At 42.4% G+C, this 19,281-nt stretch overlaps 1 protein-coding gene across 2 annotated transcripts in view; it reads left to right on the plus strand.

Annotated features, from left to right (window-relative positions):
- Positions 1 to 19,281, plus strand: part of VWA8 (von Willebrand factor A domain containing 8) — a 429,985-nt gene that overhangs the window by 173,356 nt on the left and 237,348 nt on the right. For both annotated transcript variants that reach the window (XM_044284760.1, XM_044284761.1), the window contains exon 17: positions 8,388 to 8,464. In XM_044284760.1, coding sequence (XP_044140695.1) covers positions 8,388 to 8,464 — 77 coding nt within the window. The remainder of the gene's footprint in view (positions 1 to 8,387; positions 8,465 to 19,281) is intronic.

Raw genomic sequence — 19,281 nt, forward strand, 5'->3', positions numbered from 1 at the left:
ACTCGTCTATGCAGATGTTTTGCTCAGGGGTATACAAATCTGCAAATTTCTGGTTGAAATGGTCTATGAGGGGCCGAATTTTGTGGAGCCGGTCAAAAGCAGGGTGGCCCCTGGGACGGGAGGCGGTGTTGTCGCTAAAGTGCAGGAAACGCAGGATGACCTCAAATCGTGTCCTGGACATAGCAGCAGAGAACATGGGCATGTGATGAATTGGGTTCGTGGACCAATATGACCGCAATTCATGTTTTTTTGTCAGGCCCATGTTGAGGAGGAGGCCCAGAAAAGTTTTAAATTCGGAAACTTGGACTGGTTTCCACCGGAAAGGCTGGGCATAAAAGCTTTCCGGGTTAGCGGTGATAAATTGTGTGGCATACCGGTTTGTCTCTGCCACGACTAAGTCTAAAAGCTCCGCAGTCAAGAACAGCTCAAAAAATCCCAGGGCCGAACCGATCTGAGCCGTCTCAACCCGAACTCCAGACTGGGCGGTGAAAGGGAAAACTACGGGTGCGGCTGAAGTTGGGGACTGCCAATCAGGGTTTGCCAGCACCTCTGGGATTCTAGGGGCTCTACGGGCACGTCTTTGCGGTGGCTGCGACGGGGTCACTACTGCACGTGCCACCGTACCAGCTTCAACTGCCCTTCTGGTGCTCGCTACTTCACCAGGTTGTACGGCAGTGCTGGTACTAGGTCCAGGAAGGGCTGGGCTGCTGGTGTATGCCTCACCACGTAATCCGACAGCACCAGCCCCACTCTGCTGCTCTTGAAGCGGATCCTGCGCAACCTGCGGTCTAGCGACACGGGGCCGGGTACGCCTGGTGCTATCAGGGACCTCAGCCTCCTCGTCCGAACTTTGGGTCAGAGAGCCACTGCTTTCTACAGGTTCGTATTCTGACCCGCTGGATTCATCAGATGAGGGTTCCCACTCCTCATCCGACTGGGTCAGAAGCCTGTAGGCCTCTTCAGAGGAATACCCCCTGTTTGACATGTGGGCAACTAAATTTAGGGGTATTCCCTGAGACTACCCAAGAAAAAAAAAGCAAGCCTGTCTTACAAAGGGGAGGCTAGCGAAGTACCGGAGGCTGCTGCGGTTGATAAAAAATATCAAAACTGATTTTTTTATCGCCGCAGTGCGTGTAAAGTGAATGTGCAGTGATCAAAAAAAAATAATTTTTTTGTCACTGCGGTGGGGCGGGTGTGGGCGAACGCACGTGTGGGCGACCGATCAGGCCTGATCGGGCAAACACTGCGTTTTGGGTGGAGGGCGAACTAAAGTGACACTAGTACTATTATAGATCTGACCGTGATCAGTTTTGATCACTTTCAGATACTATAAAAGTACAAATGCTGATTAGCGATACGCTAATCAGCGAATAACGGACTGCGGTGCGGTGGGCTGGGCGCTAACTGATCGCTAACTACCTAACCAAGGGACCTAAACTATACCTAAAACCTAACGGTCAATAACAGTGAAAAAAAAAAGTGACAGTTTGCACTGATCACTTTTTTCCTTTCACTAGTGATTGACAGGGGGGGATAAAAGGGGTGATCAAAGGGTTAATTGGGGTGATCTGGGGGCTAAATGTGGTGTGGTGGGTACTCACAGTAAAGATGTGCTCCTCTGCTCCTCTGCTGGAACCAACCGACCAAAAGAAGGAGCAGAGGAGCACAGCAGCCATATAACCCCATCATATTTACTAATATGTGGGGTTATATGCCTGCTGATTGGATTTTTTAAAAATCAGCAGCCTGCCAGCCAATGATCGTGGCCGGCAGGCTGCTGACGAAATAGTCTTCTGCGAAATGCCGGCCCGCGATGCGCATGCGCGGGCCGGCTGTGACGTAATCTCGCGTCTCGCGAGAGGACGCGCCGATGCGTCCAGGAGGAACTAAACAACCACCTCCCGGACGCATCGGTGCGTACAGCGGTCGGGAGGTGGTTAAATTTCACTTTTCCATGTAAGGACTTAAAGCGAACCTTTCACCAGGATTTCACATAATAAACTATTTCCAGTACCTTATAGATATCCTCATTGTGTTTCAATGCATTATTGTGCCGCTTTCCTGGGATGGATATTCATGAAAAAAACAAGTTATAAAGTCCTGTCTCCAGCTCCTGAAGTCACGCTCCTGAAGTCAAGGGGGTAGCCCTTCCCTCACTGCGGGCTGTACCTCCCCTGCCCTAACCCTGCCTCTATGTAGTGTAACTGACACCCGGCTCAGTCGCCGGGACCGCGCTTGTACAGGCGGCGCATGCGCCGTCGAACTCGAACGCGATCCTGTAACTGAATCGCGCGTGAGGTCATGCGCGATTCAGTTACAGGATCGCGCTCGACTCCGACGGCTCATGCGCCGCCTGTACAAGCGCGTTCCTGGCGACTGAGCCGGGTGTAAGTTACACTACATAGAGGCGGGGTTAGGGCAGGGGAGGGACAGCCCGCAGTGAGGGAAGGGCTACCCCCTTGACTTCAGGAGCTGGAGACAGGACTCATGAATATCCATCCCAGGAAAGCGGCACAATAATGCATTGAAACACAATGAGGATATCTATAAGGTACTGGAAATAGTTTATTATGTGAAACCCTGGTGAAAGGTTCGCTTTAAAGAGGATTTTTCACCGCTCCTGACATGTCTGTTTTAATGGCTACATGCATTTCCCATGTAATAACAAATCTGGAGCATCTATTCTTATGTCTGTATGTTTTTCTATTCCTCTGTTATCTCTACTAGAAGTGAATTGCTAGCAGTCTGCAGTAAGGGTACAGAGGGGAGGTAACCAGTTGGGGGGGGGGGGTGTACCTGCACAGACTCACTCTGTCCAATCAGTGCTGCCATTTTCAGACTGTGCAGGTACACCCCCACAACTGGTTACCTCCCCTCTATACCCTTACTGCAGATAACTTGCAATTATTCGTAACTTCTAGTAGAAATAATGGAGGAATTAGACAACATACAGACATAAGAATAGATGCTCCAGAATTGGTATTACATGGGGAATGCATGAAGCTATTAAAACAGACCTGTTAGGAGTGGTGAAAGGTCCTCTTTAAACATGCTTGTGGGCAGTCAGTCCATACGGTTTGCATTTTAAGTCAAAGGTTCTTACCCCTACAGGGTAGCATGTGTCACAGTATCTACTGCGCATTTGCTGCGGCCTGCATGCACAGTAGATACTGTGAGGTCGGAAGGGCAAGAGAGTGCCCCTGCAGAACACAATGGTGACATCAAGTGAAAGGGGAGGAACTGTTCGGAGGATGAGGAAATTGCTGGAATCGGCTAGAAGCCTCATGCTTGAACACTTTTTAAAGCTCATCCCTGTCCAGCTGGGCACTTTGTACCAAATTTGCATATAGATTAAAGTTAGTTTTCTGAGGGATGCAGTGTAGGGATTTAAAGTTATGTTGGCAATAGTATTTAATACTATGTAATACAGTGCATTGCTGGTAGTTTAAAATGTAAAATGTAGGTGACAGACTCCCTTTAATTGTTTATATGCACACATTAGCTATACTACATTTTCTGAAGTTCTGCCTGTGCATAATGTTCAGAATGATAGGCAGAGGCGCATAAAGGAGTTTAACATATGGCTTGGTAAATGGTGTCAAGAGCAAGGATTTGGCTTTGTTTCTCATAATAGCTCTACTTGGAATAGAAAGGAACTGTACAAAAAAGATGGTTTGCATCTTTCTCTCAAAGGAACAAATGTACTTAGTGAACAACTCCAAGAATTTGCGAAAGAGTATTTAAACTAGGAAGGGGGGGGCAAAAGAGTGAAAATAAAAGAGTCCAATTGCCCCCCGAAACAATGCCAGAACAGGTCAGATGCACAGAGGTTAAGAAATGATAAGCTCAGAGTCCTCTCTACAAATGCTCGCAGTTTAGGTAAAAAAATCAATGAACTTGGGTCAATAATGGCATCTGAGAATGTAGATTTAGTGGCTGTTACGGAGACATGGTTTAATGAAAGAAATGACTGGGACATAACCATACCAGGGTACTCTTTATACAGAAGAGACAGAGAAGGCAAGAAAGGAGGAGGAGTGGCCCTGTATGTGAAAGATAGCATTAAATCTAACCTAATACAAGTTGGTGAGGCCAACATAGAGTCAGTTTGGGTTACGTTGCAGTTTGCTAATCATGCAGTAACTCGTGTAGGTGTGATATATAGACCACCTGATCAAGTTAAAGAACTAGATGATCTACTAGTTGAAGAAATAGCTAAAATGACAATGAAAGGAGAAGTTATCATTATGGGAGATTTCAATCTTCCAGATATAAACTGGAAAACCAAAATAGCAAGTTCTACCAGGAGTACAGATATTCTAAATTCCCTACTGGGGTTATCCCTACAACAAATGGTTGAGGAGCCAACCCGGAGGGAGGCCATTTTGGATTTGATATTCACAAATGGGGATTCGGTATATGATGTCATTGTAGGCGAAACCTTGGGATCTAGTGATCACCAGTCAGTGTGGTTTAATATAAGAACTGTGAAAGAGTCCCACCACACAAAAACAAAAGTTTTAGATTTTAGAAAAACAGACTTTTCAAAAATGAAATTAGTCATAAATGAGTCCTTATCAGACTGGAACGGATTACATGGAGTCCAGGAGAAATGGGACTACTTAAAAGGTGCATTATTGAAGGCAACAGAAAATTCAATTAGACTTGTCAGTAAAAGCAAAAAAAGGAAGAGACCACTGTGGTACTCGGCAGAAGTGGCCCAAATCATTAAAAATAAAAAGCTAGCATTTTGTAATTATAAAAAAAACCAGAGCAATGAAGATAAGGAAATCTACAAGATTAGGCAGAAAGAGGCCAAGCAAGTTATAAGAACTTCTAAAGCGCAGGCAGAAGAAAAACTAGCTCAGTCTATGAAAAAAGGGGATAAGACATTCTTCAGATATATAAATGAAAAAAGGAAATTAAAACAAGGAATAACTAAATTAAAAACAAAGGACGGAAGGTATGTAGAAGAGAATAAAGGGCTAGCCGACTGCCTTAATGAATACTTCTGTTCAGTTTTTACAAAAGAAAAAGAAGGAGAAGGACCTCCACTAGAAAGGATGACTAATAAATCGTTTGATGCATGTGTCTTTACAGAGGAAGATGTTCTAAGTTTGCTGTCTAAAGTGAAGACAAATAAATCACAGGGGCCTGATGAGATACACCCAAAATTATTAAAAGAGCTTAGTGGTGAGCTGGCAAAACCGTTAACAGATTTATTTAACCAATCATTAGTAACAGGAGTCGTCCCGGAAGATTGGAAATTGGCAAATGTCGTGCCCATTCACAAGAAAGGTAGTAGGGAGGAATCGAGCAACTATAGACCAGTGAGTCTGACATCAATAGTAGGCAAATTAATGGAAACCCTATTAAAGGATAGGATTGTGGAACATCTAAAATCCCATGGATTGCAAGATGAAAAACAGCATGGGTTTACTTCAGGGAGATCATGTCAAACAAATCTTATAGATTTTTTTGACTGGGTGACTAAAATAATAGACGGTGGAGGTAAAGTAGACATGGCTTATCTGGATTTTAGTAAGGCTTTTGACACTGTCCCACATAGAAGACTTATCAATAAACTGCAGTCATTGAGCATGAACTCCAATATTGTTGAGTGGATTAGGCAGTGGCTGAGGGACAGACAACAGAGGGTTGTAGTCAATGGAGAACATTCAAAACAAGGTCATGTTACCAGTGGGATTCCACAGGGATCTGTACTGGGACCAATTTTGTTTAATATCTTCATAAGTGATATTGCAAAAGGCCTCGATGGTAAGGTTTGTCTTTTTGCTGATGACACAAAGATATGTAACAGGGTTGATGTTCCTGGAGGGAAACGCCAAATGGAAAAGGACTTAGGAAAACTAGAAGAATGGTCAGAACTCTGGCAACTGAAATTTAATGTGGATAAGTGCAAGATAATGCACCTGGGGCGTAAAAACCCAAGGGCAGAATATAGAATATTCGACACAGTCCTGACCTCAGTATCTGAGGAAAGGGATTTAGGAGTAATTATTTCAGAAGACTTAAAGGTGGGAAGACAATGTAATAAAGCAGCACGAAATGCAAGCAGAATGCTTGGATGTATAGGGAGAGGTATAAGCAGTAGAAAGAGTGAAGTGCTTATGCCGCTGTACAGAACACTGGTGAGACCTCACTTGGAGTATTGTGCGCAGTACTGGAGGCCATATCTCCAGAAGGATATAGATACTCTAGAGAGAGTTCAGAGAAGAGCTACTAAACTGGTCCATGGATTGCAGGATAAAACTTACCAGGAAAGGTTAAAAGACCTTAATATGTATAGCTTGGAAGAAAGAAGAGACCGAGGGGATATGATAGAAACTTTTAAATACATAAAGGGAATCAACTCGGTAAAGGAGGAGAGCATATTTAAAAGAAGAAAAACTACCACAAGAGGACACAGTTTTAAATTAGAGGGGCAAAGGTTTAAAAGTAATATAAGGAAGTATTACTTTACTGAGAGGGTAGTGGATGCATGGAATAGCCTTCCTGCAGAAGTGGTAGCTGCAAATACAGTGAAGGAGTTTAAGCATGCATGGGATAGGCATAAGGCCATCCTTCATATAAGATAGGGCCGGGGCTATTCATAGGATTCAGATATATTGGGCAGACTAGATGGGCCAAATGGTTCTTATCTGCCGACACAGTCTATGTTTCTATGTTTCTATGTTACAGTCGTGGCCAAAAGTTTTGAGAATGACACAAATATTAGTTTTCACAAAGTTTGCTGCTAAACTGCTTTTAGATCTTTGTTTCAGTTGTTTCTGTGATGTAGTGAAATATAATTACACGCACTTCATACGTTTCAAAGGCTTTTATCGACAATTACATGACATTTATGCAAAGAGTCAGTATTTGCAGTGTTGGCCCTTCTTTTTCAGGACCTCTGCAATTCGACTGGGCATGCTCTCAATCAACTTCTGGGCCAATTCCTGACTGATAGCAACCCATTCTTTCATAATCACTTCTTGGAGTTTGTCAGAATTAGTGGGTTTTTGTTTGTCCACCCGCCTCTTGAGGATTGACCACAAGTTCTCAATGGGATTAAGATCTGGCAAGCCCAGTGACGTCCGATGCTCGCTCTTCCCTCAGTCAGCAGGGAAGAGCGAGCATCGGACATCACTGGGCTCGGCGCATGCCCAGTGACGAGGATGAAGCTCCTGTCCTCAGTCTCCTGCAGATCGCACTGGCGCAGCCCTCAGTGGGTACTGCGCCTGTGCGAGAGTTTGTTCGGCCGTGAAGGAGGGGGAGGAGAGGGATGAGAGGCTGTGGGAGGTTAGGCAGTCGGAAGGAAGGCGTGCTGGGCACTGTAAGAGGGGCGTTACTGGGCACACTAAGGGGAACAAAACGCCCCTCTGGGCACCTTCAGGGCTAATTTGCATAACCATAAAAGTTGATTTTCTCATAAACTATTGGATGGATTACAAGATAGAAGAGCACAGCCTATTCAAGGTAAGCTGTGCTGCATGACTGCTTTAAAATCCGATTTTGGGTTAGGGGAGGTGACAGAATACCTTTAACAGGTCAAGTCTGCCATTTTATCCCAATCAGCCTGACATAATGATCTCCAGCCTTGTGCTCGTCAACATTCTCACCTGAGTTAACAAGACGATTACTGAAATGATCTCAGCAGGTCCTTTAATGACAGCAATGAAATTAATGCAGTGGAAAGATTTTTTTGGGGATTAAGTTAATTTTCATGGCAAAGAAGGACTATGCAATTCATCTGATCACTCTTCATAACATTCTGGAGTATATGCAAATTGCTATTATAAAAACTTAAGCAGCAACTTTTCCAATTTACAATATTTATGTAATTCTCAAAACTTTTGGCCACGACTGTAGGTGCGTGCATTGGTGCCTGTGATAGGTTACTTAGAATAGATAGTAAGCTCCATTAGGCCAGTTTCACACAAGCATATTTAGCCTAGGAAACACGCTCCATGTGGATGCAGTATTTTCCAGACTGAAAACTGGCCTTCTGAAGTGAACTCACAGCTTCATAATGATTTATGATGCTTTGAATTCCAATCTCATAATGGGTCTACTGAACTTGCATAATGCGGTGACTACAGTTCAGTAGACCTGTGGTGACATGGGAATTCACAGAATCATAAATCATTATGAAGCTGTGAGTTCACTAAAGGGAAGTAGTGTTCAGTCTGGGAAATACTGCTCCCACACAGAGCGTTTTCCAGACAGAATATACTTATTTGAAACTGGCCTTATGGAAATATTGATCTGGATTCATGGATTCTCTGTATGCCAATACCAACTATTTCAGTGCAGTAATACACTAACACAGATTCATTATTTAATTGTAATATTTTATTGGCAATTCTGTTTTGTTTTTTTCCAAGGCCCCAAATGTCCCTAAAGAAGCTGTGGAGCAACTGCTGACATTAACACACAAGCTCCGTAACACGAAGGACCCCACTGGTAAATCCCTTTGTCCTTATATCGTTATTGAGCAAAGGATTACATCTGTTATAAAGCTGTCTTTTTGCTAATGTTCTGGCTGTCTCCATACTCTGCTTGGTTTCATTTAGCCCTATCTTTTTAATGCTACTGAATTGCAATATCACACACAGCCAGTGGACAAGTGTTGGCGCTATTACTGGAGGAAAGCAGCTTTTTATCTACTGCCATACAACACTAGATGTTTGTTGGGATGTAAAAAAAAGTTCTGTATGATAAGACAAATGATGCAGTGTTTCTGGTCCTTTTTGTACTATATGCTTCAAATATAAGGAATAATATTGAGCCTAGCCTTTCAAAGCCCTGCTACATCACGTGCCTGCGCCGCCCACTTTATGAATGAAGCAGGCGGCGTGGGCGCATGACATAGTGACTCACGCTGCCAGCGCCCGGCCTGCCTCCTCCCTCCTCTCTGCTACCGAGCGCTTGTAAGTGATACAGGCGCTGATTACCCAGAATTTTTATACATTATCAATGCCTACAATTACAGATACGATTATATACAGTGAGCGGGGCCCGTTTAGTAGAATACAGTCACTGCATGGGCCCCGCTGTCATTATAAAAGCAGATGCCGGCCCCCAGACCCTCCTCCCTCTCAGCTGATACACCCGCCGTGCAGCATATTATTGAAAATTTGGCAAAATGGAGCATTCGCCCCATAAGACGCACTGCTATTTTCCCCCCACTTTGGGGGGAGGGGGGTGGTGCGTCTTATAGGGCGAAAAATACGGTAATTGTTTAATCACAGAGAAAAACTATTTTCACCTTATAATTTGTGATTGTTGCAGATGTAACAGTGTGGGGCTAAATGGTGACATCTTGTTTAACAGCAGTGGAAGAATTTGTCACAGCAAGTTTTGGAATTATGTTTTAGAAAATAACTAAAAGTTGCTTACAAGATGCAGTGAAACATCTCCCGAACACCACCTCTTTAAGAATACCACCATATGTTACGTATGCTAGCTATCTTATTTGGGAATACAATTCCTGTAGAAGAATAGTTTTTAGTGTAATTTTGGGTGTCCTTAAATACTGTATATTTTGCTATATTTAAAGGAGTTTTCAATTGAGTTAATTAAAACTGGGTTATTATGGGTTAAAAAAAGATCAGTTTGCCACTACAAATGCCAGAAACAGACCACTCAGCCAATCATTCGTGTTATTGGTAACCTGCCTCAGCCATCGGTCGTTTCTGATAATCTGGACAATTATTGGTACATGCAAAACCACCTTAAAGGGGTTCTAAAGTTTTTTTAAACTGATGATTTATCCTTTGGATAGATCATCAGCATCTGATCGGCAGGGGTCCGACACTCAGGACCCCTGATGATTAGCTGTTTGAGAAGGCAGCGGCGCTGGCAGTAGTGCCGCGGCCTTCTCGCTGTTAACCGCAGGCCCAGTGACGTCACAACTAATATCAATGGACCTGGGCGGGGATAAGCTATGTTCACTTGAATGGAGTTGAGCTCCACCAAGGCCATTGGATACTAGTCGTGACGTCACTGGGCCCGGGGTAAACGGTGAGAAGGCTGCGGCACTACTGCCAGCGCCGCTGCCTTCTCAAACAGCTGATCAGCAGGGGTCCCGGGTGTCAGACCCCCGCTGATCAGATGCTGATGATGTTAGTTATCGCTACTTCTCACAAACAGAGAGGTACTGAATCCTTGAACTGAGAGATCTTGGTTTATCAGTCCTGCAGATCTCTACATGTGTAGGCCGAGATGTCAGCACTGTTCATCGTTTCATGTCCCGGTCATTGGGAGAACAACGATGAACTGGAATGACAGCAAGTGGTGCACAGAGACAAATCATCTTATTAGAAGGACAGCACATTCTTTTCCTTCCATTCATTATTTTCTTGGTGATCAGAAGGTTCTCTGTAGACACTCAAAGTAAAAAGAGTGGAAAATGACATATACATGTATAAGTAATTCATTAGGAGCTAAATTCTCAAAAAAAGTAGAATTCTATAAATAGCTATGGTGCTAGGGAAATAAATCTCAAATCCTGGCTGGCTTTCGGCATAACACTGTCTGCCTGAGCTTATTTTTAGATGTTTCAAAGCAGAACACTGAAAAAATAATTTTCTGCTGAATGCATCGTTCCAAATTTCCAATCATGTGCTTCCAGGTCCTTCCAGTATTGTAAAACTTACGTCTGTGTATTTTATTTTTAGTCTAACACCTGTTTCTGGATTTCTTTTTCTCATGAAATTTTTCTTTCATGTTTCAGATGAAAGTGTCATATTGCATGTTAAAGTAATAAAACAGCCTTTCCTCTGACTTAAAAATATTTTTTTTCTCTGTAAGCAGAGATGTGCAGTCTTTAAATACAGTAAGCAGCATATTTGCTATTGTGTAGACTTCCATTTCTGGTACCTTTTGTCACAGGTGTTTTATTTTTTTTGTATCATTTTTTTTTCAATAATACAATAAATGTTAACAATATCCAGTGCAACTGAACTATTATGCAAATTGTCAACATAAAAGAGCTACAATCACAGTGCATAGTACAATCTGGTTCAAATAAATGAATTGCAACTTGGTACAGATTAAAGAGAAAAGTAAATAACATTGGAAACGATTATGCAAAATGGGGTAAGGGGAAGGGAGAAGGATAATGGGGGGAAGGGAGAAGGATAATGGGGGGAAGGGGGGGGGGGGTGGACTATCAGGAAGCTGTTCAATCATGTGGTTGACCATAGAGATTTTTCTGTTGGAACCGTCACCAAGGGGACCATATTTTTAAGTATTTGTCTCTGGTTCTATTAGCCAGGCTAGTGAATGCCTCAATTTGGATAATTTGATTAACCTTTGAGATCCACTCCTGTATAGAGGGAGAATCCTTACTGAGCCAGTGAAAGGGGATTGAGTGCTTTGGCTGCTGCCAAGAGGTGTGTAATTAGGTTATGTTTTGACAGTGTGTATGATGAGGCCTTTTTTGCTAGGGTTATTTGGTCAAGTTTCAAGACAAAGGAGGTCGAACAGACCTTTTGAATGGTCTCCTCGATCTGTTTCCAATAGGTAGTAATAAGCGAGCATTCAAACCAGATGTGGGAGAGAGAAGCAACACACACGTCCCACATCTCCAGCAATTTTTTGATGAGGTCAGGTTGTGTGTAAATAGGAATTCTGGAGTTTTATACCATCTAGTTAATAGTTTGTAATGGTTCTCCTGTAACCTCACACATGGGGAGAATCCCTGGGACTTGCGCAGTATGGACTTCACTACTTCTTCTGTGAGAGTTATGTTCAGCTCTCTCTCCCAGGAGGATATGAACGCAGGTCTAAATGTGGTCTGTGGAGTGAGAAGTAAGGAATAAAGTTTCCCCACTTTCCTTGAATCTGGTTGACCCTTGAGCAGGATTTTTTCAAAAGTGGTATGTTGCCCTTGTAAAGAGAGAGCCCGTAGAAAGCTTTCTGCTACTCTTTGAAAGTGAGACATGTGTAATTAGTTTATACGAGTAAGTTGTAATTGTTCTTGTAATTGTTCACATGTTGGTATTGTGTTTGATCTGAAGAGATCCATGATTGAAATGGTGTTGAATTTTTCCCAAAAATCTGAGTATGGTGAGTCAATATTAGTAATAGCTATGGGTAGCATGCTTGAAGGGAGTAATGGTGATGGGAAAGGTGCTAGAGTATGTTTCAAAGATAGCCATACCGCACACGTGCCCTTTAGTAGTGGGTCTAGGTCAGAGTTTCTGATAGACCCTTCTGTGGGCATCCAGAGAACTTTTGTCAGTGATGGTCCTATGGAATATTGTGCTAGGATATCCAACCCTATGTGTTTGTGCGGGTTCAGTAACTCTAGCCATGTGTTCAGATGTATGGCTAAGAAGCTATATGTGGCAAATTCATGCCTCCATTCTCCCTTTTTTTTTTTTTTTTTATAAGTAAGGTGTAGGGTAGCTGAGGTCTGCGACCCCTCCAGAGAAATTAGGTGAGGAGGTTCCTGCGTTCCATCCACGAGATGAAGGGGAAGTCATATTCTTTTAGAAGGCTTTTGACTTCATTCAAGAAAGGAAGTTAAGCCTATATAATTCCGAAAGTTTATTTGGAAGGTGGATGCCTAGATACTTCAAGGAGGTGGAAACCCACGGGAAACAAGAGCATTGTTTTGATAATGTGACCTCTTTTCCCGGAATAGTAATGTTGAGAACCACTGACTTCAATACATTGACTTTGAAGTTGGACAGAAGACCAAACTCTTCAAGCATTTTCGAAAGAAGTGGCAAGTCAGAGATTGGATTGGACATTAGTAACATCAGGTCATCGGCAAACGCAACACATTTGAGTTGTAAAGGGCCTGCTTTAAAACCCACAATGGAGGGGTTCTGTCTTATATTTTGTAACAGGGTTTCAACTACTAATATAAAGAGGGACGGTTAAAGAAGACAGCCCTGTCGTGTGCCGTTTGTGATTGTAAAAGAGGGAGAGAGAGTGACTTTTTTTTTATACGGGCTGAGGGACAGTCGTAAACTGTGAATATTGCTGTAATTAGTTCAGGGGGAAAATTAAACTTGTGCAAGATGGCTTCCATAAAGGCCCAACTGACCCAATCAAACGCTTTTTCTGCGTCAATTCCAAAAAGTGCGATGGGCAATTTTCGCCTATGTGCTATACTCTCACCTAAATAATTATTAGGAACACCATACTAATACGGTGTTTGACCCCCTTTTGCCTTCAGAACTGGCTTAATTCTACGTGGCATTGATTCAACAAGGTGCTGATAGCATTCTTTAGAAATGTTGGCCCATATTGATAGGATAGCATCTTGCAGTTGATGGAGATTTGAGGGATGCACATCCAGGGCACGAAGCTCCCATTCCACCATATCCCAAAGATGCTCTATTGGGTTGAGATCTGGTGACTGTGGGGGCAATTTTAGTACAGTGAACTCATTGTCATGTTCAAGAAACCAATTTGAAATGATTCGAGCTTTGTGACATGGTGCATTATCCTGCTGGAAGTAGCCATCAGAGGATGGGTACATGGTGGTCATGAAGGAATGGACATGGTCAGAAACAATGCTCAGGTAGCCCGTGGCATTTAAACGATGGCCAATTGGCTCTAAGGGGCCTAAAGTGTGCCCAGAAAACATCCCCCACAACATTACACCACCACCACCAGCCTGCACAGTGATAAAAAGGCATGATGGATACATGTTCTCATTCTGTTTACGCCAAATTCAGACTCTACCATTTGAATGTCTCAACAGAAATTGAGACTCATCAGACCAGGCTCGTGCAAAGTGTAGCCTCTTTTTCCTATTTGTAGTGGAGATGAGTGGTACCCGGTGGGGTCTTCTGCTGTTGTAGCCCATCCGCCTCAAGGTTGTGTGTGTTGTGGCTTCACAAATGCTTTGCTGCATACCTCGGTTGTAACTTCAGTTGTAATTTCAGTCAACGTTGCTCTTCTATCAGCTTGAATCAGTCGGCCCATTCTCCTCTGACCTCTAGCATCAACAAGGCATTTTCGCCCACAGGACTGCCGCATACTGGATGTTTTTCCCTTTTCACACCATTCTTTGTAAACCCTAGAAATGGTTGTGCGTGAAAATCCCAGTAACTGAGCAGATTGTGGAATACTCAGACCGGCCCGTCTGGCACCAACAACCATGCCACACTGAAAATTGCTTAAATCACCTTTCTTTCCCATTCTGACATTCAGTTTGGAGTTCAGGAGATTGTCTTGACCAGGACCACAACCCTACATGCATTGAAGCAACTGCCATGTGATTGGTTGACTAGATAATCGCATTAATGAGAAATAGAACAGGTGTTCCTAATAATTCTTTAGGTGAGTGTATGTATTATATGCAGTAGTTTGCATGAGTTGTCTCTCCCTTCCTTGCCTTTGACGAAGCCAGCCTGTTCATTCCCTATCAGCCATGTGAGCAATAGACTTATGAGAAGCGCTATGAGTTTAGCCCATATCTTTAAATCAAGGTTTAGTAACGACATGGGGTGATAACTACCACAGGATTGGGCATCTTTTCCTGCCTTGTGGATTAAAGTAATATGTGCTTCTTATGATTGTGGGTATAATGTGCCTCCTTCCAGCAAGTGGTTGCAGAAGGAGACCAATTTAGGAGCCAGAGTATCTTCTAATTTCTTATAATAAAGTAGGGGTAGACCTTCTGGTCCAAGGCTTTTTCCCAGGGGAAAACTGTGTAGTATTGCTTTGAGTTCTGCTAGGGTGACCAGGAGATTAGTTTAGTAGTCTCATCTGCTGTGATAGTGGGAAGGCTAATAGAGTCTAGGAAACGTATATGAGATGCTTGGGTGAGTTCTGGGTTGGTCGGAAGGTTGTAAAGTCCTGAGTAATAGGAATGAAAAACTTTGGCAATTCCCGCAGTTTGGGAGTGTAGGCGGCCTTGATTTTCTTTTCTTTTATTAATTAATGGCTTTTCTCTTGTTTTTTTTTTAATAAGAGAAGACATCAATTTCCCCCCTTTATCTCCATGTGCGTAGAATTTATGTTTAAAGTAAAGTTGCTGTTTAGCATATCCAAGATTTGTTTTAATTGTTGTCTCAGACTTGTCAGTTCCATCTGGTTCGCCTGTGAAGCAGGATTCCTATTGTTTTTTTCTAATAGGGATATTTGGTTAAGTATCGAGTCGATTTTCTTCTGCTTTTCCTTCTTGATTCGTGAGCCTAATGTAACTAGCACTCCCCTTATGTGTGCTTTGTGAGATTCCCACAACAGAGCATGCAAGACTTCTGGTGAGGAATTGTTATCAAAGAAGGAGTTGAGATGCTGCCTGATATATGCCAAATTGTCTTCTGAGTTTAGCAACGATTCATTGAGCCTCCATATCCATTCTCTTCTAGGGAGTTGTGACAAGTGGCATGTTGCTAGTCATGGTGCGTGATCTGAAATTGTAATTGTGCCTATATGAGCTGAGGAAACAAGTGCTGATACTGAAACAAAAATGTAATCTAAACGTTGGAAGGAGTTATGTGGAACGTGTAATCTCTCGAGGATGGGTTGCAGCACCTCCACAGAGTCCACACGTCTATCAAATGTAGCTCTTGAAGTTTTTGGAGAAGTTTACTGATCAGTTTCTCTGAAATGTGTGATTTGGACGCAGATGAATCCCTAAGTGGGTCCAATGTGATATTTAAATCTGTGCCTAAAATGACCATACCTTCTGCGAATAACTGCAAAGTGTCTAGTATTGGGTGCATAGAAATTTGGTAATGTAAACATCTGCGATCCTATTTCACCTTTGACCAAAAGTAGTCTACCTTCTATGTCTATATGTTGTTGTTTTAGTATCAATGGTATGGAATTGTGAATGGCGATAGCCACTCCCCGAGAAGCAGAAGATGTACTACCGCCGTAAAACTATTGAAACTATTGAACCGCAATACAGTAATACACTGGTATGATCTATACCAGTGTATTACTGTACTGTGGCGGCAGCAGGGAGCGCACGGCGTCATAGCAACCAATGACGCCGTGCGCTCCTGCTCTCAGCAGGAATCCAGGCCATGGTTCCACGGACTGCTCACGGCCGTGTGCATTCGGCCTTATACTGTAAAAAAAAGTACCACTTGGAACCGAACCAGAGTTTCTGAAGTTACTATGCGAAGTCTCGCGAGACTTTGTGAAGTAATAAATTCGGCTCATCGGAGCCAATACATTCTAATACTGTATGGATCGCTCGCTCCGTACAGTTTGGAAACAAAGTTTTATGCGAATCAACTTCGGATGTTTCATCCCAAGTCTGTTCACTAATCCCTAATTATTATCATCAATGTACGGACTTTGACTTGACTTTCAATGGAGTTAATGACTGATCCGTCTTGGCTATGTTAAAGATAATACAACCTGATCCGTTCATAACAGATGCAGATGGTTGTATTATCAGTAACAGAAGCGTTTTTGCTGAACCTTGCCAGATCCAGCAAAAACGCTAGTATAAAAGTAGCTTTAACGTGACTGTTAAGAGGTTAAAGCATTGCATGTTAGGGACTAATCTAATGAATTTCATGACTCACTATTACTGGTGAGGATTTAAGGGCTGCTTTAAGATGAGAATTTAGGGTGCAACTGGCCTTTTACTTTTCTTGCACAGGGCTCCCCCTGCTGTCTGTGTCCACCACTGTAGCAATTAGTCTCCATTCACTGCGGAGCTGAGTTCAAGGACAAGTGACATTTAGAGTTGGAGCATGAAGAGGGGGAAAACTGATGAATGCAATGGCCAAGTATAAAAAGTCACCTGAAATAAAACCTCTGATGGATGTTTGTTGGGCTAGCACTAATGCACAGCAGTCAGTCGGGACAAACAGAGCTGTAGTATTAAAGGGAATCTGTCACCAGTTATGGTGTCATAACTACGGGTAACTAGTGAATGATCCCCTTAGCTAATAGCTTGGTCACTTTCTTTAATTGATTCAGCTATTTTGCGAAAAATCTAGTATTGAACAGCTCCAGCGCATGTCAATTCAATTCTAAAACTACATTTCCCAATAGCTTCTGTGCACAGCCAGTCAAAGCATGGGAAATCCGGAAGCGCTACTGCACATGCGCTGTCTTCTATGCATGACACACTTTTCATGCATACTCTGTACTTAAAGAGGACGTGTCACCTCTCTTGACATGTCTGATAGTAACTATTTGCATTCCATGTAATTTCATGTAATTTATAATAATTATAATAATTATTCCTGTTAGAAGTTTATGAATGATTTACTAACAGTCACAGCCAGGGAGAAGGATACGCCCATTGAGAAAACCAGATGTCTCCTCCTCCCTGTACCAATGGTCTTAATTAACATATCAGGCGCCAGAAACAGTGGGGGACACAGCGGCAGAACTGAGGGGTATTTTAGAAAAAAAAAGTGCTTGCATCTGTAGGGGCCGCCCTATCTGGTAAGCATACCAGTTTGTAACACACAAACCCATAAAAGGTCCTGTTTAAGGCTCCTATCGGATGAGCGATGTTCCCACCTGGATACTGTCATTTTTCTCACTGGATTCACCCATTTAAGTTAATTGGTCAGTGAAAAAAAAATAAACTGACAGAACATCTATGTGTGGTTCATTTTTTACATACAGTTGATGGAAAACTCTTACGTTTTTTTTCACTGATGGACAAACTGAATGCAATCATAGAAAACAACTGATGCAATATGCCGCTTGTAAAATATGACTTTTTTTAAAGTGTATTTCTCTTGATTTGCGACATTTTAACACCAATAGCACTAAAATTAGACTTTTTTTTTATTGAAATGGGCCATTTCAGCCACCACTGTCCAGACCATACTTGCGACTTTTGAAACATATTTGCGACTTTTGAAGAATATTTGTGACATTTCCAGTGGTAAATTGCGACTTTTGTCTCAGACTCAGGACGTTTTTTTTTTTTTTTTTTTTGTTGAATGTCAATTTACTGACAAAACCCTGTTATTTAGTTCATTTCTATTGTCCTGTTTTAATACTTGCCTATCACTTGTTCCCACGACAAGTTGTTTTTTCTTTTCAAAATGCGACTTTTTGACAAAAAGTTGCATCTTTATGCTATAAATGCGACTTTTACACAAAACACCACCATATAAACTGGCTTAATTGTCTTCAGCAATTTGAGCCATTTATGGCCTCAAGAGGATGATAAATGAGGCATAATGTGCGGCAATTTGATAGCCCCGTCCACTTTGACATTTATAACTTATTTCTGGCGTCATGGATCTTTATAGTGAAAACTGTGGAGAAAACAGTTGATATACTGGTGAAACTTGAAAAATGTGAATATCATGCAAAAGTGCACTTATTTCAGTAATGCAAATTAAAAGGAATATTCTAGTCTCAAAGTGTCACGCTCTGGTCCGCTAATTAATCCAAACCCCCTGAACAAAGGGTACCTTAGATTGAGACTTTGGGGTTTCATAAACTGTTAGCCATAATCATCCAAATTATCCAAATAATGGCTTGAAATATCTCGCTTTGCATGTAAGGAGTCTATATCATATGTTAGTTTCACCTTTTAAGTTGCATTACTGAAATAAATCAACTTTGCACGATATTTAAATTTTTCGAGTTTCACCTGTATTTGGTGCAAATTAAAATGTCATTCTTTTTGCCACATTTTGCACTATAATTCTGGCGCAACAACCCCCATTGGGTTTTTCTGATGGCAGTGTTTTGCACTGACCAAGACTGTCATCCGTTACATTTAGATTTTTATACACTCACCTAAAGAATTATTAGGAACACCTATTCTATTCCTCATTAATGTGATTATCTAGTCAACCAATCACATGGCAGTTGCTTCAATCCATGTAGGGTTGTGGTCCTGGTCAAGACAATCTCCTGAACTCAAAACTGAATGTCAGAATGGGAAAGAAAGGTAATTTAAGCAATTTTAAGAGTGGCATAGTTGTTGGTGCCAGACAGGCCGATCTGAGTATTTCACAATCTGCTCAGTTACTGGGATTTTCACGCACAACCATTTCTAGGGTTTACAAAGAATGGTGTGAAAAGGGAAAAACATCCAGTATGCGGCAGTCCTGTGGGCGAAAATGCCTTGTTGATGCTAGAGGTCAGAGGAGAATGGGCCGACTGATTCAAGCTGATAGAAGAGCAACGTTGACTGAAATAACCACTCGTTACAACCGAGGTATACAGCAAAGCATTTGTGAAGCCACAACACGCACAACCTTGAGGTGGATGGGCTACAACAGCAGAAGACCCCACCGGGTACCACTCATCTTCACTACAGATAGGAAAAAGAGGCTACAATTTGCACGAGCTCACCAAAATTGGACT

This window comes from Bufo gargarizans, chromosome 3 (assembly GCF_014858855.1).
Source record: "Bufo gargarizans isolate SCDJY-AF-19 chromosome 3, ASM1485885v1, whole genome shotgun sequence".
Classification (NCBI taxonomy): domain Eukaryota; kingdom Metazoa; phylum Chordata; class Amphibia; order Anura; family Bufonidae; genus Bufo; species Bufo gargarizans.